This window comes from Oncorhynchus keta, chromosome 5 (genome assembly GCF_023373465.1).
Source record: "Oncorhynchus keta strain PuntledgeMale-10-30-2019 chromosome 5, Oket_V2, whole genome shotgun sequence".
Taxonomy (NCBI): Eukaryota; Metazoa; Chordata; class Actinopteri; order Salmoniformes; family Salmonidae; genus Oncorhynchus; species Oncorhynchus keta.
Genome location: NC_068425.1, coordinates 24,404,933 through 24,428,172, shown reverse-complemented (window position 1 = coordinate 24,428,172; position 23,240 = coordinate 24,404,933). Strand labels below are relative to the sequence as shown.

Sequence of the window (23,240 nt, the reverse complement as noted above, 5' to 3'; positions counted from 1 at the left end):
TTTTGCAAGGAATATTTTGTTATTGTCCGCTCACACAGGAGTAATGTTTTTGTTTAAGGGGGTGATGCTGCAACCCGACTTCCCGCAGCTCTGAACATAACCCTTGTTACTTGTGTGACGTATGTGATCATGTGTCTCCTTTCACTGCGGTGTCATGTTTGGCCACACGATGGCAGTGTTGTCACTGAATTGTTTCCTTGTGCAGTAGTTCTTTTGAAACTTCTTTGGTACTCCGTATGCATAATATAACTAAGCAAAGAAGTTCAAAACTGAAGGTACGAGGAAAATTAAATAATACATTCTTCGGTGTCAATGTCCTGCATGTTATACTAGGTGGAATGGGTATCTCTAAGGCCACATCTGATACATTGATCCGTAGATTCGCCACAAGTAGTAATAGACAAGAGAAGGCACATACGAATCGTTTTTTAAATCTTATAACTAACTACCTGTGTGTAGTAGGCACATCCAACAGAAAAAAATGTAATGCATTTTTAGTCGGTGACGTTTGTATTTTGACTGAGTTGACTGTTCCCTTTGTTTTCGTGGATCTGGATGGATTGTGAGGAAAGTGCTGACTTCGAATGACGAAATGTATTCGCAGAGACTGATGGAGTGCAGGCGAGGCTTTCAGGTTTGTTACGCGATGGCCGCTCGTTTAACATTATTTTGTTTTAGGACATAAACAAATATTTCGTAAAATATTACGCTTTGTATGGTAACTACACAGCACCGGGAACGTATCGACATTGTTATAACTGAGCTATTGTGCCCACTGGCAAAAACGGAGTTATCTTTTCAGTTTGGTACTCAGTGTTTTTCCCCGTTCGTCCTAGGCCTAGCTTCACTTGAGCAGCGGGTTGGTAGTTTCGGATGAAACGGGCAATCGGTTTGAAAGAGGCAGGTTCGGTTAGGCGAGTGAATGGCGTTTAGCAAGCTAATTTAGGTCGATCTTTGCATCGTTGTACATAATAATATTTTGAATAACCACTTTCAAATTTATGTAACTTAACTAGCTAGTTGGGATTTGAATAGCTAGCTAGGTAACAAGCGAACTTGTTAAATGAAACTGAGTATGGTAGCAGCTAACGCTAGCTACACATGCTAATCTAGTTTAGATATAGCTAGTTAGTCAAGGTGATCCGAAGTATATAACGAACGTTACAATAAGCTACCATAGTTATCTAAATAACTGTCGGATAGAAAATAGTGGAATCCTATCAAAACACAGCTAGCTAGCGTGTGACGTTGTCATTGTTTTGACAGCAGCACCAGGCTGGAGCGAGTTTACAGTATGCCAGAGGTAGGTTACCATGACAAGAACTGACGTTTGACGCTACATTGATGTGAGCTGTTTTATCAAAGAAGGTTTTCTTTTTAACCTGGTTTATTTAACCAAATACGAGTATAGCTAGCATCATGTATACTTGTGCCTGTTATGAGGATACGACATTATGTTAACGTTAGTGACAAAACACTTAATTCAGTTGCATCTCCCACTTCACTCTTCCAGTTATAGCATGGATCCAGACAGTGAGCCGGATACACAACGAGCTCTCAGTTTGCAATGGAAGAGCTATAAGCTCGTCCAAGACCCAGCCATCCGGAGGGTTAACAACAAAATATACCGATACGATGGGGTGCATTTCAGTGTGCCGGTTGGTATTGTTTTTACATAACTGTTTTTATTTTGGAATAGGGTTGTTGTACATGTCCTGAATTGTAACATGAGCCTTTGACTTTTACTTGTCATCTCTCCAGGACTCGGGGTTCCCCCCAGTGGGAGATTTGCGGGACCCTCGACCTCGTAGAATCTGGTCCAGGCACACAGAGATGGCCCTGCCAGTGCCCAAGTTCAAAGTTAGAACCCTATCTAACTTGCTGACTCATCATACACTCACACCAGCCTCACTCTCTAAAAGCTGCACTGTAGCATGCTATCTCTAATTTCCTTATTTTGTTCCCAAAGCTGGATGAGTTCTACGTGGGCCCCATTCCCCTCAAAGAGGTGACCTTTGCTCGCCTCAATGACAACATCAAGGAACCCTTCCTGGCTGAGATGTGCGCAAAGTTTGGAGAGGTGGAGGAAATGGAGATATTGTTTCACCCCAAGACCCGTAAGCACCTGGGCCTGGCCCGCGTGCTCTTCACCAGCACCAGGGGGGCGAAGGACACGGTCAAACAGCTGCACAACACCTCCGTCATGGGTAACATCATTCATGCTCAGCTGGACATCAAAGGTATGACATGGATTCATGGCTTAATATCTGTGGTTTGATTTGATATATACATCTATTTTGTATAAAAATAACTTCTATTGCAATTACTATTCAAATCAAAATCAAATGTATTTATATAGCCCTTCGTACATCAGCTGATATCTCAAAGTGCTGTACAGAAACCCAGCCTAAAACCCCAAACAGCAAACAATGCAGGTGTAAAAGCACAGTGGCTAGGAAAAACTCCCTAGAAAGGCCAAAACCTAGGAAGGAACCTAGAGAGGAACCGGGCTATGTGGGGTGGCCAGTCCTCTTCTGGCTGTGCCGGGTAGAGATTATAACAGAACATGACCAAGATGTTCAAATGTTCATAAATGACCAGCATGGTCGAATAATAATAAGGCAGAACAGTTGAAACTGGAGCAGCAGCACAGTCAGGTGGACTGGGGACAGCAAGGAGCCATCATGTCAGGTAGTCCTGGGGCACGGTCCTAGGGCTCAGGTCCTCCGAGAGAGAGAAAGAAAGAGAGAATTAGAGAGAGCATATGTGGGGTGGCCAGTCCTCTTCTGGCTGTGCCGGGTGGAGATTATAACAGAACGTGGCCAATATGTTCAAATGTTCATAAATGACCAGCATGGTTGAATAATAGTAAGGCAGAACAGTTGAAACTGGAGGTACAGAGATGTTTTATGGAGACAATTGTTGTCACATTAGAATTTTGTTAAGATATTAGCTACATCCTTGTCTTATGGGTATGTCTGTGTGTATCTGCAGGCCAGCAGAGGCAGAAGTATTATGACCTGATAGTGAGTGGCTCCTACACGCCCCAGACTGTGCCCACAGGAGGCAAGGCCCTGACAGAGCGGTTCCAGCCCCCAGCGCCAACACAACCAGACACGGTACACTCACCAAGGGCTCAGAACAACCATCCTACTGACATTTTCATGGAGGATTTACCTTTATGGTTCATCATTCTTGAGAGGCTTTCATAATTTTCTACTGTGTAATGTTTTTTACTTTCTCTGTCTAATTCTCCCATCTTCCTGTTCCTCTCTGTCTGCGCAGTCGTCAGATATCAGGCGGAGACTGTCCTCTGAGATAGCTGGCCTGGCTGCGGGCTTGGCTGCAGGGGTACCGGCTCTCACCCCTGGGAGCACTACCCCCTGCTCTGTGGACACAGGCTTCAGTGAGCAACGTCTAGATACGACCCCCTCCTCCATGGGGGGGCCCTACACCCCAGGCTCCTCCGCTTCCTCACAGGGAGGAGGAACGCCCTACACCCCTCGCTCTGTCTCACAGGACTCGGGCTACGCTGTTGCCAGGTCAGTATTGGGGAACAAACACCCTGCATAATAGCTCAGATGTTAATTTATCCAAAAATGTGTTTGTCATTCCAAAAAGGTATACACATTTCTCTTTATTAGGATAGTAATAGTCAATGTGGTAACTTGTGTTATATATAAACCCTCTATGAACCCTCTTTCTCCTTTTGTTTCTTAGACAAGTTGGATACAGTGCAGGCCCATTGACCAGTGGCTACCCTCCCCAGGACATGCTTCCCTCCTCCTCCTGCTCCTCCTCTACTGTCTCCTCCTCAGTCGGGGCATACAAAGCTCCCCGGTACTCGGAGGACCCCCATGCACCTCCTCAAGATCCCTACCAAAGGTGTCGCCCCACATACCCCCCTACCGGCCCTTTCCGTCCTAACGAGCCCCCGCTCTACCCCACATACCCAAACGCTGGAGGGGCTGGACAGCACATGGCACACCACCCTGCAATGCCTCCCCCACCTCCTGCACCCCAGTACGAGCAGCCCCCTCTGGCAGACCGGGACAGAGAGAGGGACAGAGAGCGGGACAGGGACTCAGGAGGGCGGTACGGTGCCGGTGGGACTGGCTCTAGAAGGTCATCTTACCAGGAGGCCAACTCTTCCTCCAAGTATTCCCACCACTCGCATCACTCAGAGAGGGAGAGAGGCTACAGACGGGACAGCCTGGGCTCCAGAGAACACGGCAGACACCGTAACCACCACTCGCACAATCACAGCAGTAGTAGTAGCAGCAGCCGGCGACGGAGCAGCCACGACCGAGACAGCAGGGAGAGGGACAGAGACAGCGACTACTCAAACAGCTCCGACCCCAGATTCAACTCCAACTCCCACCGCTCATCCTCCAACAGTCTGTCCCCGCCTCCATCTGCCTACCCCTCCTACTCCTCCTCCAAAGACCAACCCCCTCCCCACAACCCCTCTGTCTCCTCCCGCTTAGAGCCCCCCTCAGTGTATCGTGCCCAGCCTAGTGCTGGTTCTGGGGAGAGGGGTTCTGTGTCTGACAAGGACCCCCGATCACACCACACCCCTCTGCCGCCCCCTCCACCACCTCCCCTCCCCCCTGCCTCTGTGATAGCGGCGGCTGTAGCAGAGACGCTCAGCGCCCTTGACTTTGGCCAGGAGAGCCCAGTCAGAGAGGAGACGTGGACCAAGCCTAAACGCCGGCCCACCACCCCACCTCCTCCTCCTCAACATCCCTCCACCCCTCCCTCTTCTCCACCCCACTCCTCCATCGCTTCCTCCTCCACTTCACCCTCCTCCACCTCCCTCCCACACCATCTCCCCTCGTCCACTTCCCTCTCCCCACCCCCCCAGCGAGACTCCTCCTCCCCGGAGCCAGATTCCACCAATGAGAGCCTGCCATTTGTCTACCACAGCAGCAGCTTAGACTCTCGTATTGAGATGCTACTGAAAGAGCAGAAAGCTAAGTTCTCCTTCCTGCCCTCCGATGAAGACGAGGAAGAGGACAGAAAGGAAGAAAGGCAGAGAGAGAAGGTGGCAGGAGAGGGAGGAGCAGGGAAGGGAGGAGCAGCAGGCGAGGGCAGGAGCAATAAGCAGAGGGAGCAGGTTGGGGAGAAAGACAGGCGGAGGAGACAAGGAGGAGATGGTGGAGGCCAGCAGAGGAGGAAAGGAGAGAGGGATAGAGACGGCCGTAGAGGGAGGAAGCAGAGAACGGGGGGAGAGGGGAGGAAGAGTCCCACTGTGGTAGCACAAGCTACCCCCTCCTCCACCTTCTCTCCCCGCGTCCCCACCACAGATGACCATACTAGTCTCCATGGAACAGGACCTCTACGGGAGGAGACAGCCCAACCTGAACCTATTGATCCAAGGACCAGACAAGGGGCACAGACACCCCCCTACAATGGAAAGAGTCAGGTAAGAACATCTTACTCTGTTAATGGAAATATTGTAGGAATCAGATTGTATGGAAACATTGGTGTATTGTTAGCAGGGATTGTCAGTTGATGCAAGAGTGTGGGGAAATTGTGAATTCCCTCCTCTTTCCTTTCTGCAGTCATCCCCTCATTCCTCTGGGGAAGACATGGAGATCTCCGACGAGGATGAAGAACACACCATTACAGCAGTGACCACCCACCACGCCACTCCTTCCTCCGTCTCTTCTCCATCTTCTTCCCAGGCCCCCCTGCCCTCCCAGACAGACCCCTCTGCCTCCCCCTCTGACCCCACACAGCACTTTGGCACGTCCATGCCTGTTCCACCCATTCCCTCTTACCCCCCTCACCTCCCTCCCCCGGGCTTTTCCCTGCAGCCCCCTCCACCCCCCTGCATCCCCCCACCGCTGGGCCACATGGAGCTGCACCCTGAGTACCCTCCTCACATGCCCCCACACATGTATGACTATGCCAGCAGTATGGAGCTGATGAACCAGTACAGTGGTGGAGCCCCCATGTCCTTCCAGATGCAGACCCAGATGCTGAGTCGGCTACACCAGCTGAGGATGTCCTCCTCTAATGGCACCGCTGCCCCTGGCGACGCCCCCCCTTCAGACTACTACCACTCCATGCCCCCTCCCCCACACTCCCACCACCCCTACATGGACCAAGAAGGGGGTGGCTATGAGCAGGATCAGCACTACATGCCCTCCCACATGCCCTATGCCTACCCTGGCCCCTCTCAGATGCCCCACCACCACGCCATCCCCCCTCCACACACGGGCTGGGCCCCGCATGTCTTACCCGAACACTACGCGTACCACACCCCTCCGCCCTATGGGAGAATGCCTCCTGTGGGGGGAGAGGCCCAGTACGGGGCGGAGGGGGACCCCCAAATGCCCCTGCTAACAGAGAACCCCCACGAGGCAACAGTGCAGCTGGTGCTGGCCACCCTCATACAGGAGATGAAGAGCATCATGCAGAGGGACCTCAACCGCAAGATGGTGGAGAACATCGCCTTTGGAACCTTTGACGAGTGGTGGGAGCGCAAGGAGACCAAAGCCAAGGTAAGAGAGTGGAACAACATGTTCAGAAAGCACAGACAAAATGGCCTATACTACATACCTGGTTTGAGGAGTTAGTGAGGTAACTTTGGTCAACCCTTCAACTCGGGATAACTGGTACCATGAAAGTGACTCACCCTTCAGCCAGCTACATTTCTATGGCAACGAATCCTTCAGAACTAACCTGCAGGCTAACTCAGGGCTAACTCCATTTATCTTGAATGAAGTGTCTGCCATGAGTTGATGACCAAAGAAATCAGATTCCCTCCCTCTCATCCAGATTCCCTCCCTCCATCATCCCCTCATTTTATTAATCAAATGTTTTTTTGTATGTTAAACATAAATGTTAAAATACTTATCACATTACAATTAGTAATGACAGAATGCATTTGAAACTTGACGCACAATAAAACTTGTATCTGTAGGATTTGGGGAAAAGGGTGTTTGTGCATTGATAAGCACACCAAAGATGGCATTAACACCATAGCCTGCTGAATTAGCAAAATAACCATTTCTTGCAATTTGATTTTGGGACAAATTAAAATGTGTCACTTACTCGCCCATTGATTGATGTTTCAGTATTGTCTCGACGAGTTTGTTGTTCGATTATCCACGTGCGACATGCACGCTCAGTTACAAGCCTGCTAGAGTTAGCAACAGGCAGACAAGCAATATCCATCGTTGTATTACGGATGAAATCTGACCTGAAATGTGAAGCTAACTGAAGCTGGCTAGCTTCAGAAAACTGATTAGATCTAGCTAGCGTTGTAGTATACCCATCTGGTCCGTTTTTCAAGTCGTACATGGTTTTCCTGTTATTGTTTTTTAAATCCATTATTTGATTGGCCGTGATACCCGTCCTCCCTCCCCAGCCGTTCCAGACCATGGTTCGGGGTGTGGCTGCAGTGAGGGACGAGGACAAGAAGGAGGAGAACAAGGCCAGCAGCAAGCCCCGGGAGCCCCTCATGTCTCTGGTGGACTGGGCCAAGAGTGGAGGAATGGAAGGCTTCTCACTGAGAGGGGCGCTACGACTACCATCATTCAAGGTAAACAAATACACAGAGGCAACAGTTGGAACTCAGGAATTGTCCGTCACTGATTTACATACATTTTTGTACTGAGCATAGGAAATAGAGATGGATTAGTACTGTTAATGTATAGACATTACACTAATACATGTTGTATCCATCCATTCACTTAGGGATTTTTTCCACCATAACTTATCATGTTATTAACTGTCTGTGTTATTGTGTCCAGGTGAAGAGGAAAGAACCTCTGGAGCTAGCAGAGGTAGGAGAGATGAAGAGACCCAAGACACCGCCAGAGGATGACGACGAAGGTGAGCTTTTCATCAATGACCCCCTCCTTTGGGGATTTGTCACCGACCTTCTTTGTGTTTCCTATGTTGGCTCACCATCTCTCTCCTCCCCCCCAGACTCGTACCATGACAAGGGTCTAGAGGGAAGAATGGCAGATGGGGAGGGCCACATGGCTGAGAGGGACAGCAGGCGGAGGAAGAAGAAGACGAGAAGTCGTAAACCTTGGGACCTGGACAGCGAAGGAGAAGAGACTTCTGATGGTTCTTCTTCAGATAAGGTGTGTGTCTGCATGTGCAAGGGATAATTTAGCATGAAAATAATGTGTCTCCACATTGTAAAGTTTATCTGATCTCAAATTGAATAAATGGCTACAGAAACAATAATGCATGATTTTTCTAATCAGTTGATGATTTCCGCAAGCAGTACATACTGGCAGTGTTGTTGTATTTCCCCATAGTGCTGGCTAGATGGCAGCATTTCACTGTATGCCTCTTCATACTCTGCTGTACTTTGGCTTCATTGACTTGGATTGAACCTGAGACACTGTTGTATATTATCACAAACTGTCCTTCTGTTCCTCTCTGTAGGAGGATGAGGAGGAGGGAAGTGACAAGGGGTCTGAAGGTAAATCTAGCATTCTTCATGTTATCCTTATTGAAGCCAATGTGCCCCCGTCACAGGTAGATGGATACCTTTTCCATCATGCCATCTTATCATCTCTCACTTCATCTCACTTCTTCAGATGAGGCCTTGAGTGCGGACAGCGATGATGAGAGCCTCTCCTCATCCACAGAGAGTTCTTCCTCCTCAACATCCTCATCCTCCTCTTCCTCTGAAGACGAGGATGAGGAGGAAGGAGAGCAGGCCGGCAGTGGACTGGACACCATGGATGAGTCTACGATGGACAGCACAGCTCTGGACACAGAGAAGGGGGATGACCGGTACGTTTTGAACAGTGTTCCTGTTTTTGAATATACCTGTATATAAGTATCCAAAATGTTTTCTATATATTTCCTATGGAAGTGTCTTTATTGAAACTTGATCTGTTGCTCAATGTGTGTCTGGGTTGTAACTGACCATTCCACTTGTGCACTCCAGAGAAAAGTCTGCAGCTGCTGTTCCAAAAGCACCGCTCAGCGCCGAGATCAAAGCTGGTTAGTCACACATTTAGTTTCTCTGTTATGGATGTTCATTTCCATGGCAAGTGTCAATGTTTTTCACCTGATTAATAATTCAAATATGTGCCCATATCTCAGAAATTGCTGCCAGCAAGAAGGATTCATCAACACTCAGCTCAAACGCTCGTCCACCAGCCCCCCGCCCCTCCTCCCCAATTGTCATTGTGCCTCCTCTCAAGAAGCGAAGGAAGACCGTCTCGTTCTCTACCGGGGAGAGCGACTACAAACCCCACCTTCCAACTGTCCCCTTGTCCCCACCTCCCTCCACTGCCTCTCCTCTCTTGTCCCACATGAAATCTCACCTTCCAGACTCCATTTTCATCGCCTCCACATTTGGAACCACCCCCTCCAAGACTCTCTCACTCCTCCCCTTTGCCTCCAAACCAGGCGAAGGCAATGCCCTCTCTCCCTCCCCTGTTCTCACTGTTCCCTTGCCTGTACGCCCCGAAGACTCAAAAAATAGCCCTGTCCCTCTGGTGTCCCCCCCAATCACCCCCACCAAGTCCCCCAACAAACGGGGGGCCTCCCCCAAATCCCCCGCTCCAGTGTGGGTGTGTCGCACCGTGCAGAACCTCCCTCTGGACCACGCCTCCATGGTCAAGATGGCCTTTGAGGAGGCCCCGCCCCCTGTCACAAAGGGCCGGGGCAGGGGACGCCCCAGGACTGTCAGCCTGTCGACCCCCACCCCTCCCCCCTCCTTCCACACCCTCAGAGAGGAGGAGGAGGGACTGCTGAGACTTGGTGAACAGCTGGGAGCATCCAGCCTGCTACAGCAGGGCTCGGCGCCTATGGTCGATCTGTCTGTCCTGGCTGATGTGGCCCTGAAGCTGGACCCAGACGCTGGAGACTCAGAAGAGACGGAGACGTCAGACGAGGCAGAGGAGCAGAAGATGGAGGAGGAGATGCTCCTCTCTCCCAAAGCCCTCCCCCTGGTTATGGACCCACATGGCCTGTCTGCCCTGCAGGAACACAACTATTCCAAAGCCCCCTTCCACCTCATCCCTGCCCAAAAGAGGAGTGTCTCCAAACAGGAGTCTGGGGTGCTCCTCCCTGCAGACTTCAACCATCACGCCATCTCTGGGGTGCTGGAAGCTCCTGAGGAGGTCATAGGGGAACCCCTGCCCTCTAGGGACAGACACCAGGCTGAGTACCTGTCTGGCATGGGGCTTCTGTGTGAGGATGGAGACATGGCCAAGGCCTCTGTGCTGACATCTCTCACCCCATCAGCCAAGAGGAAGGGAATGGCGGTGAGGGGCAGTGAACTGGAGGAGATGGGGAAAGAGAAGAACAAGAAGAGGAGGAGGAAAGATAAGGAAAATCTGGTGTTGCAAACGAAAAAGCAGAAGGAACATCAGACCAAGAAACAGAAGAGGAAACTAGAGGTGTGAGGTTTTGTGGGTTTGTGCTTGAGTCAAGTGTCACAACTAAGAAGTGTTGAGCATGGTGTGTCAACAACATGTAAAGATAGGGGATTGCTCACACACAGCTTACATTTACTGTGACTTTGTCATCTTAAAATGACATGCAAAGCAATGTCTTTCCTCAATTGCATAAAGTTTCACAGATTGACAGTTACATGGCCAAATTGTCATGTAAATATATATTAATAATGTCAAACAAATTACTAGTAAATTACAGTCTAATCTAGAAAGTCCCATCCTAGGGCCTGTATTGACCAGTGTTTAAGAACCTGTTACAGGCTAATTTTAGTTCCTGAGTTGATATCTCCCACTCTCTCCTTGTTCCTGTCCCTCTCCCTCTTTCTGTCCCCGGTTCCTGTCAGGAGGAGGACCTGGAGGAGGATGTAGACGTAGAGCAGCTGGAGCCGGGTGAGCTGTCTAACACTGAGGACGAGGAAGAGTGGGACGATGTGAGGAAGAGCGAGCGCCTCTTCCTCCAGGAGGCCGGGTTGACTTCGTCGCAGCGTTGGCCCAAGCCCATCCCTGCCCCGGAGCCCGTCACGTTTGACCAGCGCAGCGAGTTTGAGCAGATGACCATCCTGTACGACATCTGGAACTCTGGTCTAGACATGGAGGACATGACGCTGCTGAAGACGACCTACGAGAAGCTGCTGCAGGACGACCACAGCACCGACTGGCTCAACGACACACACTGGGTCCACCACACTGATAACCTTTACTACTGGCAGGGCAGGGGGTTTGGAACGAGGGTTAGAAGCTCTGCTTGTGGTTTAGGATCTTCCATGTGTTGATGCCTCTTATGAACAGTTGAGCTGTGTTTTAAGTAATGTACCGGTATGTGGAAGTCAGTGGAGGCTTCTGAGAGGAGTACGGCTAATTATAATGGCTGGAGCGGCGCAAATAGAATGGCATCAATCACCTGGAAACCATGTGATTGATTGTATTTGATACCATTCCACTGCCATTACCACAAGCCCATCCTCCCCAATTAAGGTGCCACCAACCTCCTGTGGTGGAAGTAGATGAAATGGTGTGTAATGATGCATGTGTATTTAGATGGACTGGTGTGTGTTCAACAGTAACTGTTGTTAGCCTTAACGTATGGCCTGCACTTACCAACATCCCCAACCCGCGGCGTAAGAAGAAGAGTGCAGACGGGCAGCTGCGGGAGCACGTGACAGGCTGTGCCAGGAGCGAGGGCTACTACGCCATCAGCAGGAAGGAGAAGGATGTCTACCTGGATCTGGAACTGCCTGAGCAGGCCCTACTGGAGGCTGCCGACTACGACGCCTCGGTACGCACACCTCTCTTTACCATCTCTCTACTTTTTATATTATATATAGTCTCTGGCTTTTCATACAATGGTGTCATGTTGTTGCCTGTCATAGGCTCTGTGGTCACAGGTTTTGTTCCAATAAGATTGATGACCTTTGGTCATTGAATACAGGGAAGTTGGTGAACAAGTAGTGTATTTCTTATTTTAGCATATTCTTCACAATGCTGTAGGAAGTCCCACCGAGTTTGTCATGCAGATGTATTCAACAGCTTTGCTGCGTTTGCTCGAGGCAATAAAAAATGAACTCACTTAACACGATATTGGGCGTTTAGGGCAAAGTGCCTGTGATGGTGTGTGTCACCGTGTGTGTGTCACCGTGTGTGTGTGTCACTGGCCCAATGTAACTCCTTCTGTCCTCCCCCTCAGGGCTCAAACCGTCTGCTGTCAGAGAGACGGTCGGAGCAGCGCCGCCTCCTCAGTGCCATAGGCATCCCTGCAGTCATGGACTCTGACCTGCTCAAACTCAATCAGCTCAAGGTACACAACAGCAGTCTGAAACTGTTTGTACCACTGATATTATGTAACTGCTGTGTTACCTCTGCTCTTCAACCACCATGTTATTTCCCATGAGTTTCATTCTGAGAACTCACTTCTGTTACTGTGTAATGAAGACCTTGACCCTTTAAACCCATGCCAGTGTGTTGAAAATGAGACTTTGATCCAGGACTATGGTGAAATCTAGAGCAAAGGCTGCTAGTGCATTCAATGAGTTGGTTATTTTAAGTTTTTATTTATTTATTTTACATTTATTTAACTAGGCAAGTCAGTTAAGAACAAATTCATATTTTCAATGACTGCCTAGGAACAGTGGGTTACTAGTCCAACGCTCTAACCACTAGGCTACCCTGCCGCCCAGTTGTGTTGTGCTGGGGGGGGCAGGACTGAGTTTGTGAAACCCTGGACTAGAGTTACTAAATGATTATTTCACCACTATGGCACTAACTCTTGCTTCCTTCCTCAGTTCCGGAAGAAGAAGCTTCGATTTGGCCGCAGTAGGATCCATGAATGGGGCCTGTTCACCATGGAACCCATTGCTGCTGATGAGATGGTCATTGAGTATGTGGGCCAGAATATTAGACAGGTACTGGTCATTGTACTGCTTGAGGACTGTATGTGTCTAGGGCCATATTGTAGTCTGTACTTCATTCATCCATAGTGTGGTGTCATAGCAATAGACACATGGCAAACATCAGTGTTAGTCTTTCCTGGGTGTTCAGCTGGCATCATTGTTTGACTGTTTGTGCCCGTTTCTTTGCCAGATGGTGGCTGACAACAGAGAGAAGCGTTATGCCCAGCAGGGCATTGGGAGCAGCTACCTGTTCAGAGTGGACCACGACACCATCATTGATGCTACCAAGTTAGGCAACCTGGCACGCTTCATCAACCACTGCTGCACTGTGAGTCAGCCTATACCTGCACAAGCAAAACAATACAGGATATAACAATGGAGTGAAGCAACGTGAAGACTAAATAGAAATACACACATTTCCATCATAGATATTTAGTGACTCTCACACACAATGTTCACAGTAAACATTGACTGGTAAAATCCTCTTAACCTCTTAATTAAGTTGTTTTGTTTTCTTTGAATTACCCATAACTGGTCTCTGTCCTCTTCCTTCCCCAGCCTAACTGCTATGCAAAGGTGATCACCATAGAATCCCAGAAGAAGATTGTGATCTACTCCAAGCAGGCCATTGGCATGAATGAAGAGATTACCTATGACTACAAGTTCCCTCTAGAGGAAAATAAGATTCCCTGTCTGTGTGGAACAGAGAACTGCCGTGGGACCCTCAACTAAGATACCACAGCATGACCACTCTCACACAGGTGTGGCAGTACCCCGTTTCAGTCCCTCCTGTCCCCGCACCACAACCCCTGACTATAACCAAGAACAAAGCCACACCCACCACCAACAGCCCCCCTCCAGACCCCAAAGCCCACCTGCTCCTCCAGACTGTCGAACAGTTGTCTGTACCATATCCAGAAAACAGAGAGAGACATGCAACGTTTGCACTGTTCACATGCTTTAATTTACCTGGGGTTATGGTTTATTATCTTAGGGGCTGTGAGACTCTTCCCAGGGGTGTGATTAATAATCGGGTCCCCTCTCCTGTACCCCAAACCCCTGAAATGCAGCATTAGTCTCCGCTGTAGCAGGATTTAATAACTTAGGACCACCTGTTCCCGTTCGTTCAAGGGTGGACATTTTTTTCCCCCTCTTCCAACAGCCTTTCCTTGGAATAGAGAATCAGAACTGGTGTTGTGTGTCTTGTCTGCTTCCGCACAGATAGGGAGTGGACCAGAAGCTTCCGCTAAACCCAAACCCTCTGCCCACACACACCAATCCGCACATAGACGCACAGGATTTACAAACATATTCAGGGTTTTAAAGGCGTTCGTTCGCAGTGTTAGTTACACACTCTAATCCATTGGGACTTATGCAAGATTTCCAAAAATGAAGATTGTTTGAGCTTTGTCATTTTATAGTATTGCATATTCTTATTACTATTCTTGTTCTGATTTAGTTGCGTGAGGAGAGACCATTGACTTAAATATTTGTTTTTCACCATGCTACATAAGAACAAATCATTTGTAGATCAAATAGTCTATGGCGTCACATCAGTTTATCTTTAAAGCTTAAGATGGCTGCTGAGTTTTAGTCTGCAGGTTTATCTCAATTTGGAATGCTTTGTTTGTTCCCTTTACGTTCCCCTTTCCCCATTGTGATGTTTGTCCCTCACTTTAGGAAGCAGAGAAAGGACCTGACCCATGTGTATCTGTGTGTTTTAAGAGAAGGTATTCTTACGAAAGAGAGTACGTTTTTATTCCTGTCGTGTGAATGTGCTCCCACTGTCAATTAGTAGTTTTGTGCTATTGAACAACCTGCAAATGTCAGGTTGTCTGCGCTTTTTGTATGACATGGTCAAGGAACACTGTTTCTATGAAATCTCCCTTATTTGGCAAACCATTACAGACAAATCTGTTCAACAAAATGTTTTTAATTTAAATGTAACCTTTATTTAAGTAGGCAAGTCAGTTAAGAACAAATTCTTATTTTCAATGATGGCCGACCCGGACTACGCTGGGCCAATTGTGCGCCACCCTATGGGACTCCCAATCACGGCCAGATGTGATACAGCCAATAATCGAACCAGGGACTGTGGTGACGCCTCTTGCACTGAGATGCAGTGCCTTAGACTGCTGCGCCACTCGGGAGCCCGAACATAACCCATTGACCCCAATACAAGTGTTGAGGTCTGTGTATGTTGGACTTTGTCATTTAGTGTGTGTTCTGAATGGTTTTAAAGGGTGAACTTATGTGTAGATCAGATCTGGTAAATCTAGTTTCTAGCTTGAGTTGCTCTCTCAAATCAAGCATTCGCTGTCCCAAGTTTTAATCTCTGATGTAGATGTTTTAAATGTCACAAGGCCCCTCAGTGTTCTGTTCCTTCCACAGCAGAAAAGTTATCTATATTTCTTGTTGCAACAGGCGCTTTTCAGTAAAAACCAACCCTCTAACTTTAAAAATAAAAAGATAGAAAAAAAGTTTCCGACAAATGTACATATTGTAGAAGTGTTTGTTTCTCGTAGAAACACACTGGTTCCAGTCTGTAAATACGTTGTTCCTTTCCTACGTCCCACGAGGAAAACTGTACATACCTTCCATTGTTCTTTTTTGTTTTTCCTTTTAATTTGATTTTAATATTATTTGCAATATTTCTCTTGTATTAATGCGTTGGAATCTTTTATTAATGGTGCATTAAAATATTTTTTTTAAAGTGAAAGCTTTGTTTTTTTAAAGCCTTGGTTGAGTGTCAGTATTTTCCCCTAGCCTCTGGGTTGTCTATAGGTGTTGTTATATTCACTCTGGCTATCTAATGCGATTTCAGAGCACTCTCGTCCAAGTGTGTCGGAGTGCAGAATAACTGAGGAATTTACGAAAGCGCAACAACGGTTGAATGTGTCAGCAAAGAAGATAACGTTCCTAGAGAACGAGTTTAAGAAAATGCAATCCCAAATAATGAGCTGTGTGAGAATGGAGCTGAACTTCAAAAAGGTACTCTCGCAGGTGGAATCTTTAATCTCTTTAAGGAATACCTAGGATAGGATAAAGTAATCCCCCCTTAAAAGATTTAGATGCACTATTGTAAAGTGGCTGTTCCACTGGATGTCATAAGGTGAATGCACCAATTTGTAAGTCGCTCTGGATAAGAGCGTCTGCTAAATGACTTAAATGTAAATGTAATGTAATGAATCTGAAAATCCAAGGTGTAAGAGGTAGAGAGGGAGGATATTAGGGAAACAGTCATTAATATCCTGGGAAAGGTGTCTCCGTGCATCAAAGACAGGCTTAGAGACGTGATTGACATCGACTTGGGAAACAAAGATCTGATGGACCCCCTCGCAATATCATTTTGCGCTTAACTATGCGCCATTACAGGAACATCATCTGGAGAATGGCCAAGGGGAAAACGTTTCTGGACGAGAAGAAGCTCTGATACCGCAGGATCAGGCTGCCAGGAAGAAACTGGCCGCTTATACAGAAGGCGCGACAAGAGGGAAAGAAGGCTGGGTTCAAGGGCCCACACGGGTTTATCAAATGAAGAATGATTACTGGGTAACTCTGACATTAACCAAACTGGAACTGTGAGTACTGCCAAGAGTACAGTTAATGTACTACCACAAATAAATGTACTGTTTGAACTACAATTGATGAACACTTGCCCAACAAAAAAAAGGAAGTAAATAGATGTCTTATACTGTTAACCACCGCTACCTCAGCTGAGTGTAGTTTTCCGTCGGAAGTAATCCTCCGCATCAAACACTCAGATGCTTTCCTAATTATTTCAGGGGATTTGAATGAAACACCTGATGCATCTGCTGATCGTTTTCCTCCTAGAACGAGTCAATGCCCTCAAAATAGCAATATTATCACTACATTATGCAAGGATCTCTGTGTTGAGGATGCTTGGCGTTATTTCAATCCGGATGAAAACATCAGATCGTTAGCTCAAGATATTTTGCAATAAAAGACTTAGGTCGTGGAAGTAGATGGGAATTTTTCAAATATAAAGTCAGAGTGGTAGCCATTAAACGCGCCAAAGAGCTGATGCACTTAAAGAACCTTAGAGAAAAAGAGATGAGCAAGCTTGACAGTTTTCTAAAGAAAGATAATCTATCTGAAGAAGAGGAGTCTGTATTCCAGTCTTTACAACTAGAATTAGAACAGCTCTACAAGGATCTGGTAAAGTTACTTTTTTGCACTTGAAAAGATAAACTACAAAAGAAAATATATAACTGCACTCAAAATTAACAATGTTTTATGCAAAGATCCCATTACAATATCATCATTTGTCAATTCCTTTTATGAAAACCTTTGCAGCTCTCAATTTCAGGAAGATGGTTGTGAAAGCTACATTTGCCACATTCAGAATTGTCCCTGTAATTGAGGATGATTTCCACTCAGTTTGCGATTCACCTGTGTCAATTGAAGTCATTAGAGAGGATCTGAATTCAATGAAAAAAGGGAAATCACCTGGCCCTGATGGCCTGACAGATGAAATCACCTGGCCCTGATGGCCTGACAGATGAAATCACCTGGCCCTGATGGCCTGACAGATGAAATCACCTGGCCCTGATGGCCTGACAGATGAAATCACCTGGCCCTGATGGCCTGTCAGTAGAATTCTAAAGACAGTTTTGGGAGTTACTAGAAGACCCGATTTTTAATATGTTTCAAGATTGCATTAAAAGTGGGGGAATAGTCTCCACTATAAAACAGGGCCTTATTTAATTGATTCTGAAGCCCGATAAAGACCCTTTTCTCATTGACAATTGGAGACCAATTACTTTATTAAATATTGATTACAAATTAATTGCTCTGGTTTATGCCAAAAGTTTAAAGAAAGGAATAGATACCATTATAAATGAGACTCAAACAGGTTTTATGAAGCTCAAACATTCTTTTAGTCTTGGACCTTATAGATTATTCAGATGCAATTGACTCAGATGCAGTTGTCTTATTTTTAGACTTCTGTAAAGCCCTTGACACAATTGAACATGAATTTCTCTTTAGGTCTCTTAAACTTTTTGGATTCTGTGAAAATTTTATCAAAGTCATTCTCATGTTTTACAATGATATAAATAGTTCTGTGTTACTAAACCTTAATACTTCCAGAAGATTCAGTATCAACAGAAGTGTACGACAGGGATGCCCAATTTCGCCATTTTTATTCATTTTGGTTGTGGAACTTCTATCTCTAGATATTCTGAATAATGCAAATTTGTATGGCTCAACCATTTTTAACAAAGAAATCAAAATGTCCCAACTGGCTGATGATACTACTCTTTTTTTAAGAGACAAAGACCAGGTCGCCCTTAATGCTATAAATGCATATTCTATTGCATCAGGATTAATACTGAATGTTTCTAAATGTGAAATCTTATGTTTATTTGACTCTGATGATAAACAAATAGAAAATATTCCTGTAAAGGTCTGTGTTAAATATTTAGGAATACATCTGTCATCTGTTTCCTGCACATCTGTTTCCTGCACAATTTCTCCCCACATAAAGCGCTTTTGTTGAATAATTCAGACATAACTGTAAGGAATAAGTCATTGTTCTACCCCAGCTGGCATGAGAGGAATATTGACTTTGTTCTTGATTTTTTTCGACCACAAGGGTAATATTCTCACATATGAACAATTTATAACATTGAAAGAGTTTCCAATACCTTTCAGAGAGTTTATTTCTGTGATCAAAGCCGTTCCGAGTGGTCTAACTACACTAATGAAAACTCATCTTAGCTTTGGTAATGATCACAAAGTTTATCCAGAACTCAGATTGGAAGGTGTGGGCTTACTTGAGAAATGTTGTTGTAATAAATATACAAGACAAATTCTTCATTCACAAAACCAACTTACACCGAGAGGAACATTTTTCTGGAACATGCTTATTCTTGATATTGTCTAGAAAAAGGCATGGTTAAGGCCTTACAAATATTGTATACCAAACAAAGTTAAGGAAGTGCACTTAAAATTTTTACATAAGATATATCCATGTAATTCTATGATTTCCAAATGTGTGGCTATTGATGACATCTGCATTTTCTGTGAAAAAGAAGGTGAGAATCTGTCTCACTTGTTCTTTGAATGTAAATTTGTGTCAGAATTTGGCGAAAACCTTGCAAAATACTTATTTACCATATGAACACTACCCATGTTTTTGACATGAAAGATATAATATGTTACTATTGCAATGATTACAAGACCATTGAAATGATTGTGATTTAAAAAATTCTTGTTGCCAAATATTTTATACACAAACAAAAATTCTATACCAAAATTACAATATTTTTTGATTGAATTGAACTATTTTATTAAAACATTAACCCTAGTGAATAATAACAAGAATAACACCCTTGTGCCTAATAGAGAGGATACTACAAAAGGTACGTTTGTCAGTCATGTTCCATCTGAAAAACGGAGTGTTTCCTGCGTGTGTGAGAGCGATAGAGATGGAAAAAACGTGGTGCTTTCTAAATGAAGCCAAGTGTATTGCAATGTGTTGTGTCAGAGGAGGAGGAAACACAAATAAAGAAGACGAGACCTTGTATGGAACTGGGTTAACAGACACTTAGACCATTATGTGGCGAAGAAATATGCATTTTCTGAGCTGGTTTTGTTATTTTTTATCTTCATGAACTCTGCTTCTATAACAAGGGTGATTGAACTCACTCATGATAACCAATATGTTATTATGCAAAGTTGCATGTTGTAAAATACTTTACAAAACTAGGTGAAGCCAAGTTCTAAAATCCTAAATAGGACATTGTAGAAGTTATTTATTGAATGTTAATCATTCATCCATTTAGGACCTACCTCATTGAATGAGCATAACCCAAATATAATGGCTAAATGATTTACTGGAACTGCATCTGTTTCACTTTGTTTTCAAGCATCTAGTGGCCTTCAAAATGAAAGTGATGAGGCTCGGAGGGTTCTCCCTACCTAGGACACTTACAAGCTTGGTCTGTTCTTTTGGGGGCACTTTGTGACATGCATTTTAAAATAATAATTTGCATTCTTCATTGATAGTTGATCTAGAGATTGTCAATCAGTTATAGTCCACATTCAATGACAATGTTTTGCAGTCTGTAGCTGAGACTAGAGGTAACTTGTGTGTGAATCATGTGACTGTCTGGAAATATCCAAGGGATGGAAATACAATACTGTTTGTGTCACTTTCCATGTAGGTCTACGCTAGTACAATATCTGTTTCACAATATGGTGTCCATTCAAATGTTGCTGTGTGCATGACTTACAGGGCTGTTCAAGAAGGCTATTATTGGACACAGAGAGATGTTGGATGAATGGCCATGTTGTTAAAACAGGAGAACAATAAGGCTTCTGACATTTGACATGATATTCAATCCAGTCCAGTCAGAGAGAAAGAATTAAAGGAAGATGTTTTCAGACCACTGGGGCTGTCTGCTTCATCGCTCCAGACTGACAGGTAGTTGAGTTCTGTGGTTAAAATCATTGAGCAAGCCAAGCCAAGACAGTAAAAAAGACATATTACAGCCTGTTCTATAGCCATTAGTTCATAAACCACCGTTACAGTGCCTTGCGAAAGTATTCGGCCCCCTTAAACTTTGCGACCTTTTGCCACATTTCAGGCTTCAAACATAAAGATATAAAATGTATTTTTTTGTGAAGAATCAACAACAAGTGGGACACAATCATGAAGTGGAACGACATTTATTGGATATTTCAAACTTTTTTAACAATTCAAAAACTGAAAAATTGGGCATGCAAAAGTATTCAGCCCCTTTACTTTCAGTGCAGCAAACCCTCTCCAGAAGTTCAGTGAGGATCTCTGAATGATCGAATGTTGACCTAAATGACTAATGATGATAAATACAATCCATCTGTGTGTAATCAAGTCTCCGTATAAATGCACCTGCACTGTGATAGTCTCAGAGGTCCGTTAAAAGCGCAGAGAGCATCATGAAGAACAAGGAACACACTAGGCAGGTCCGAGATACTGTTGTGAAGAAGTTTAAAGCTGGATTTGGATACAAAAATATTTCCCAAGCTTTAAACATCCCAAGGAGCACTGTGCAAGCGATAATATTGAAATGGAAGGAGTATCAGACCACTGCAGATCTAACAAAGACCTGGAGGTCCCTCTAAACTTTCAGCTCATACAAGGAGAAGACTGATCAGAGATGCAGCCAAGAGGCCCATGATCACTCTGGATGAACTGCAGAGATCTACAGCTGAGGTGGGACACTCTGTCCATAGGACAACAATCAGTCGTATATTGCACAAATCTGGCCTTTATGGAAGAGTGGCAAGAAGAAAGCCATTTCTTAAAGATATCCATAAAAAGTGTCATTTAAAGTTTGCCACAAGCCACCTGGGAGACACACCAAACATGTGGAAGAAGGTGCTCTGGTCAGATGAAACCAAAATTGAACCTTTTGGCAACAATGCAAAACGTTATGTTTGGCGTAAAAGCAACACAGCTCATCACCCTGAACACACCATCCCCACTGTCAAACATGGTGGTGGCAGCATCATGGTTTGGGCCTGCTTTTCTTCAGCAGGGACAGGGAAGATGGTTAAAATTGATGGGAAGATGGATGAAGCCAAATACAGGACCATTCTGGAAGAAAACCTGATGGAGTCTGCAAAAGACCTGAGACTGGGATGGAGATTTGTCTTCCAACAAGACAATGATCCAAAACATAAAGCAAAATCTACAATGAAATGGTTCAAAAATAAACATATCCAGGTGTTAGAATGGCCAAGTCAAAGTCGAGACCTGAATCCAATCGAGAATCTGTGGAAAGAACTGAAAACTGCTGTTCACAAATGCTCTCCATCCAACCTCACTGAGCTCGAGCTGTTTTGCAAGGAGGAATGGGAAAACATTTCAGTCTCTCGATATGCAAAACTGATAGAGACATACCCCAAGCGACTTACAGCTGTAATCGCAGCAAAAGGTGGCTCTACAAAGTTTTAACTTAAGGGGGCTGAATAATTTTGCACGCCTAATTTTTCCGTTTTTGATTTGTTAAAAAAGTTTGAAATATCCAATAAATGTCGTTCCACTTCATGATTGCGTCCCACTTGTTGTTGATTCTTCACAAAAAAAATACAGTTTTATATCTTTGTTTGAAGCCTGAAATGTGGCAAAAGGTCGCAAAGTTCAAGGGGGCCGAATACTTTCGCAAGGCACTGTATATACAATAAGGCTGTGACAGCTGGAAGACAACAAACTACTGATTTACAACCACAGAGTTACCCCACCAATTCAACTTAAACATCATAAAATCAACAAGGCTATATATGCTTAGTTTAATAGACTGAAAACAAACTTAAAGATACCAAAAACAATTTAGTTAAATCAATGTTGTTAAATATCACGTGGCTGTGTGTGTGTGTGTGTGTGTGTGTGTGTGTGTGTGTGTGTGTGTGTGTGTGTGTGTGTGTGTGTGTGTGTGTGTGTGTGTGTGTGTGTGTGTGTGAGCAAGTAAAATAAAACATGTTAACTCACCCTACTTGTAGACTAGTTGAACGCCAATGCCACCCTCCTCTCTTTCATGTTGGGAAATCTGACTCTGTCATACACTGATGACTAACTGGATTGTGTGTTCTGAACAACACTTGTCTTAGTTTATAATGAGAATAGATACTTTTCCATATACTTATGTACAGTTGAAGTCAGAATTTTACATACACCTTAGCCAAATACATTTTAAACTCAGTTTTTCACAATTCCTGACATTTAATCCAAGAAAAATTCCGTACTTTGGAAGTATGCTTGGAGTCATTGTCCATTTGGAAGATCCATTTGCGACCAAGCTTTAACTTCCTGACTGATGTCTTGAGATGTTTCTTCAATATATCCACAGAATTTTCCTACCTCATGATGCCATCTATTTTGTTAAGTCCACCAGTCCCTCCTGCAGCAAAGCACAACATGATGCCGCCACCCCCGTGCTTCACGGTTGGGATGGTGTTCTTCGGCTTGCAAGCCTCCCCCTTTTTCCTCCAAACATAATAATGATCATTACGGCCAAACAGTTTCATCAGACGAGGACATTTCTCCAAAAAGTACGATCTTTGTCCCCATGTGCAGTTGCAAACCGTAGTCTGGCTTTTTTATGGCGGTTTTGTAGCAGTGGCTTCTTCCTTGCTGAGCTGCCTTTCAGGTAATTTCGATATCGGACTCGTTTTACTGTGGATATAGATCATTTGTACCCGTTTCCTCCAGCATCTTCACAAGGTCCTTTGCTGTTGTTCTGGGATTGATTTGCATTTTTCGCACCAAAGTACATTCATCTCTAGAAGACAGAACACATCTCCTTCCTGAGCGGCATGACAGCTGCGTGTCCCATGGTGTTTATACTTGCGTACAATTGTTTGTACAGATGACCGTGGTACTTTCAGGCATTTGGAAATTGCT

At 45.1% G+C, this 23,240-nt stretch overlaps 1 protein-coding gene across 3 annotated transcripts; it reads left to right on the top strand.

Annotated features, from left to right (window-relative positions):
* The first annotated feature begins 518 nt into the window (after positions 1–518).
* On the top strand, positions 519–15,548 carry LOC118378068 (histone-lysine N-methyltransferase SETD1A-like). Of its 3 annotated transcripts, none has more exons than XM_052519191.1 (21): positions 519–634; positions 1,514–1,658; positions 1,762–1,860; positions 1,970–2,240; positions 2,995–3,119; positions 3,286–3,542; positions 3,721–5,425; positions 5,565–6,509; positions 7,379–7,552; positions 7,764–7,845; positions 7,942–8,102; positions 8,413–8,449; positions 8,568–8,766; positions 8,924–8,979; positions 9,082–10,385; positions 10,790–11,132; positions 11,537–11,718; positions 12,127–12,237; positions 12,722–12,841; positions 13,020–13,157; positions 13,388–15,548. In XM_052519191.1, exons 2-21 carry the CDS (start codon positions 1,521–1,523, stop codon positions 13,559–13,561), a joined length of 6,621 nt encoding a protein of 2,206 aa, XP_052375151.1. In that variant the 5' UTR covers positions 519–634; positions 1,514–1,520; the 3' UTR covers positions 13,562–15,548. The 3 variants fall into 3 exon arrangements, with proteins under 3 accessions (XP_052375151.1, XP_052375149.1, XP_052375150.1); XM_052519189.1 differs by having other exon boundaries at positions 10,787–11,132; XM_052519190.1 differs by lacking the exon at positions 519–634 and adding an exon at positions 655–1,303 and having other exon boundaries at positions 10,787–11,132.
* The last annotated feature ends 7,692 nt before the right edge of the window (positions 15,549–23,240 follow it).